General features: G+C 63.0%; 1 protein-coding gene across 2 annotated transcripts; it reads left to right on the top strand.

Annotated features, from left to right (window-relative positions):
- The first annotated feature begins 1,792 nt into the window (after positions 1 to 1,792).
- On the top strand, positions 1,793 to 2,976 carry TCAP (titin-cap). 2 transcript variants are annotated; one of them, XM_021705973.1, is made up of 3 exons: positions 1,796 to 1,911; positions 2,128 to 2,510; positions 2,736 to 2,976. In XM_021705973.1, the coding sequence occupies exons 1-3, from the start codon at positions 1,802 to 1,804 to the stop codon at positions 2,903 to 2,905; spliced, it is 663 nt and encodes a 220-aa protein (XP_021561648.1). In that variant the 5' UTR covers positions 1,796 to 1,801; the 3' UTR covers positions 2,906 to 2,976. The 2 variants fall into 2 exon arrangements, with proteins under 2 accessions (XP_008070828.1, XP_021561648.1); XM_008072637.2 differs by having other exon boundaries at positions 1,793 to 1,911; positions 2,128 to 2,976.
- Positions 2,977 to 4,421: the final 1,445 nt, after the last annotated feature.

Here is a 4,421-nt window from a genome sequence, read left to right as displayed (position 1 = left end):
GCCCTTCCTGCCTCCACCTCTCCAAAAGAAGAGCGGCACCTCAGTGGGGAAGGAGTGAGCTGCCACCAGACACATCACACAACCTGTCAAGCTCATGGGAGGGCGGAGCTGTGGGAGCCAGTTCCTGGAACACTCTGTCCCTGCTTTCCTGCCCCCCCCCTTCCTGACCCCTTCAACTTAGCTGTGACTGCCCCACCCCCCGCCAGGCCTCAGGGAGAGCCAGTTGAGGTCTCCAGCCCAGGTTTGGGGCTAGGGGGTAACCTGGCAGTACCCATCATAGGCCTTGACTGCCTGGGGGGCCTGGAGGTGGGGTCTGAGCTTCAGGGTCACTGAGCTGCCTCTGGGATCCCAGCCATCGGGAACCCTGGGCTCCTCCGGCTCCACTCACTCACCACCTGTCCCCAGGGCACTCACACCAGGGACAGTGCAGAGTCTGGACCCCAGCAGGGCCCGGCCACTGCCCTCCTCCCTCCCCCACTTCCTGCCTGCCCACTTCTTTAGAGCCAGGTGGCTCCTGCCTGCGTCCTGACTGGGTGTGTGACCCTGGACCAATCTACCTCTCAGCCTGTTTGCTACTTTTTGAAAATGTCATAGGGTTGTTATGAGATGAAAAGGTATCAAGAGTCGGGCATTGGGCCTCAGTGATCACTCTTGTGCAGTTCTGTGCCCAGGTGGGGGTGCCCAGAAGCCCTACTCGCTGCTGCACCCTCTGCTGTCCCTGCAGGTCTTCAGCTCAGCTCTGTCACTGCCTCTTCTGGTGCCCTTTGCCCACTCAGCGATGCCCTCATTCCTCACACCCCATGCCTGGCACCTTGTATGTCAGCTTCTGGCACCAGGAGTTGCTACCCCAGAGTGCTGGACTGTCCCTGCGACCATCTTTCAACCCTGTCCCTGGGAATGAGAGCCACCCCCTCCCAGGTAGCACACTGGAGCTGCAGGGTCCAGAGCTCTTCTGATCATCCAGTTTCTGTGGCCACAGGGTGGGAAAAATGGGGCTCAGAGAAGGACAGGGACTGACCCACAGTCACACAGTCACAAGAGAGCTACTTGTGGCCAACTGGGAGCCGGAGCCAGATCTTTTGACTGTCACCCATTTCACCCCACCTGGGGATTGGGGGAGAGCTGGGGTCTCCCTCCACCCCAGCTGGCCTGAGTTAAGGGGCTGCTTCTCTGACACCAGCTGAGAAGAAAAACACCTGCAGAGTTCATGCCTGGGGTCCCAGGTGTGGAATGAAGTTCCACCGCCCCTGCTGGTGTGGCAAGGGTGACGGGGGACTGGGCCTTCAGTGCAAGATGGCTGAGGACATGGACAAGTTGCATTGTCTCTTCCGGTCGAGGGGCACCATCCAGGGATGTGCCCTTGAGCCCAGGTAGAGGAGAGAGCCGCGTGGGCAGGACCTGGCAGCCTGGTGCAGAGCCCAGAGGGGGCATCAGTTCCTGCTGGTCGTGCTGTGTTTATGGACAAGCCACTGTCCTTGCTGGTGAGGGGGAGCAGGTGGGGCAGAGGGCAGATGCCAAGTTGTCATGGAACTGGGTGTGTGGCTGGCTGGAGGCTGTCTAAGGAGTGCCGGGCACCTGGAAGCATTGTCCGAGGACCCCAGTCCCAGACCTCTGACCTGGGGGCAGCCAAAGTCCAGGTACTCCAGCCCCTGTCCTGGGTCTGGAGTCCCCCCATCAGTGAGTATTGGCTCTGCTTATAGCATCTGACGCCAGAGGGGCTGAAAATAGCCCCTGGAGAAAGGGGAGGAGGAGGCTATTTAAAGGGCCTGGGGGGAGAGAGCCGAGGGAGTGAGGAGCGATCATGGCCACTTCAGAGCTGAGCTGCCAGGTGTCGGAGGAGAACTGCGATCGCCGAGAGGCCTTCTGGAGTGAATGGAAGGATCTGACGCTGTCCACACGACCTGAGGAAGGGTAAGTAGGGGTCACCTAGAGTCCCACCTCTGCTCCCCCAAAGCAGCCCCGAACTGTAGGCGACCAGAGCACGCAGCCCTGAGAAGTTTCCAGGGGTGGAGAGGGCGAGGTGGAATCACCCCTCTGAGCCCCAGGTTCTGGCAGTCCCAGGGAGCCCCCCACGCAGCCGAGACTGGAGCACCAGCTCCCAAGAGCTCATTGCCCCTCCCCCCCCAGGTGCTATCTGCACGAGGAGGACGCCCTGCGGCATGAGACCTACCACCGGCAGGGGCAGTGTCAGGCGCTGGTGCAGTGCTCCCCTTGGCTGGTGATGCGTATGGGCATCCTCGGCCACGGGCTGCAGGAGTACCAGCTGCCCTACCAACGCGTGCTGCCGCTGCCCATCTTCACCCCCACCAAGGTGGGTGCCGCCAAGGAAGAGCCCGAGGACGCCTCCATCCAGGAGCTGCTGGCGCTGGAGACAGCCCTGGGTGGCCAGTGCGTGGATCGCCAGGAGGTGGCCGAGATCACCAAGCAGCTGCCCCCTGTGGTGCCCGTCAGCAAGCCGGGGGCCCTTCCTCGCTCCCTGTCCCGCTCCATGTCCCAGGAAGCCCAGAGAGGTTGAGAGGGACTGTGGTTCGGGCTCCACGATGCCCGCCCTGGGCTGGGCCCTTCCTGGCTAGGACTGTGGAGGGGAGCAGCTGGCTAAGGGTGCTTTGTAGTTTGCCCAGAGCTGGGGGCTAGGGGAGGAGGGGGCCAGAGGCCAGGATGCCTGAGCCCCTGATTTCCCACAGGAGGGGGCAAAGACGGTGGACACTAAGGATGGAGAGCTGGGGGCCACACAGGACCCCCAGTCCCAGGAGAAGGGATGAAACGGGCTGGGGAGGGCAGGGGCTGCCTGGGAGGATGCCCCTGCGCTGGGCTTCAGCGTCAGAGGAGGACTAGGAAAAGTGAGGAGGGGGCCTGGAATGCTCCACACAGGAGGCTTGAGAAGACAGAAGGGAGGGGGACGTGAAGAGGGTGAAGGCATGGTGAGACCCCCAGCACCCTCTGTTAGCGCCGCAATAAATGCTCAATCATGTTCCAGAGTTGTGTCTCTTTCCCTGTGGCTGTGGAGGCTGGCTTGTCCATGCCCCCCCACCCCCACCCGCCGTACCCACTTTTGGGAACAGGCCCTCATCTGAGCTAAATATGGCAGAGTTAGTGGGAACACCCCATGCTTGTGGGAGCAGAGACAGAGCTGTAAACAGGGCGCCTGGCTGTCCAGTCCCCTCTCTGTACCCTGACTCTGCTGTCCAGTCCTGGCTTCCGTGTCCAGTCCCCTGGCACTGGGCAGTGCCCAGGAGGCCAGCTGGCATCCAGGGTTTGTTACAATGATACGGAGAATATGGAGAGGGCTGGCACCAGTGCTGTCCTTGGCTGTGACTCAGAGTGTGGATGGGGTCAGTGACCCCAAAGCTAATCTGCTTCTCAGTTCTGAATCCAGACAGAATCAGTCCTTGGCTGGGGGTCAGGCATTCCACTCTCCCTACCCCGGGAGCCCAGGGTGGGTTGGGGGAGGTAGTAGGGCGTCAGGTTCCTGTCTGTGACCCCTGCAGCTGTTGTGGTGACTCATGTCCCAACCTGGCGGCCTTTCCCAACAAGGAGACTTTCCCTTTGAGCCAAGGGGAAGGAGCGCACAAGGGAGGTCTGTCTGGACGAGGGGGCCAGGGATTGATCTTGGCAGGAGCTGACAGCCTACCCAGGAAAGAGGGGCAGCGGGTCCCACTTTAGGAAGACCATGGAGATGCCCGGGGCAGAATCGACTTCCCATTTCGGGGGGATAGGAGGGGAGGCCCTGGCACCTTGACAGCCGGGGACCCGGAGCGCCAAGGCCTACAGGTCTGCCTGGCTCGCCCCCTCGGAGGGGGCTGCAGTGTGGTCTGGGAGAGAAGAGGGGTCAGAGGCCCCAGACCTGCAGGACCCCAATCTGTGGACACCTGAAGGCCTGGACCGCGCCCCCTGGTGGCCCCGGAGAATGCGCCCCAGGTCCTCCGCCCTCACCTGGGTCGAGCGCTCCCCGACGTGGCGGGAACACCGCGAACCTTCCGCCCTCGGCTGTCCCCAGATAAGAGGCTGGGAGCCCGCAGGGCCAGAGAGGCGGCCCGGCTGTTCCGCCGGCTAAGTGCATTAGGCCCGCTCGCCTCCCCTATCACCGCTGCCATCGGACGGGCGCGCCCCATCCGGCCCTGGGCCCCCCGGAGCGACCGCGGCGAAGGCCAGAACGGACTGTCCTTTCTGGAGTTGGGGGGGGAGGCTGCTGGAGGACAGGACCCCAGAGAGGCCCGGAGGGCGGGCGGAGAAGGGGAGTGGGGTGACATGACCAAGGAAAGGGCGGATGTTGGAAAAGGCGTCGCGGGGGAAGTGGAGCCTGGCGGGGTCTGGGGCCTTGAGGGGAGGGCGCTGGGGGGGGACTGGGAGAAGGGGGCAGTTCGAGTCATGTGAAAGGGAAGGGGCGGGCTGCCCGCAAAAGGGGCGCCTGGCGGCGGGGA

Source organism: Carlito syrichta, unplaced genomic scaffold (genome assembly GCF_000164805.1).
Source record: "Carlito syrichta isolate Samal-C Ts95f unplaced genomic scaffold, Tarsius_syrichta-2.0.1 Scaffold115592, whole genome shotgun sequence".
Taxonomy (NCBI): domain Eukaryota; kingdom Metazoa; phylum Chordata; class Mammalia; order Primates; family Tarsiidae; genus Carlito; species Carlito syrichta.
The sequence above is the reverse complement of the archived record's forward strand: the minus strand, read 5'-3'. Positions and strand labels throughout refer to the sequence as shown.

Coding starts and splice junctions, on each gene's coding strand:
- TCAP (XM_021705973.1), top strand. CDS start 1,802: ATGGCCACTTCAGAGCTGAGCTGCCAGGTGTCGGAGGAGAACTGCGAT. Junction 1,912..2,127: donor TCCACACGACCTGAGGAAGG/GTAAGTAGGGGT, acceptor CTCCCCCCCCAG/GTGCTATCTGCACGAGGAGG. Junction 2,511..2,735: donor GTCCCAGGAAGCCCAGAGAG/GTTGAGAGGGAC, acceptor GGGGCCACACAG/GACCCCCAGTCCCAGGAGAA.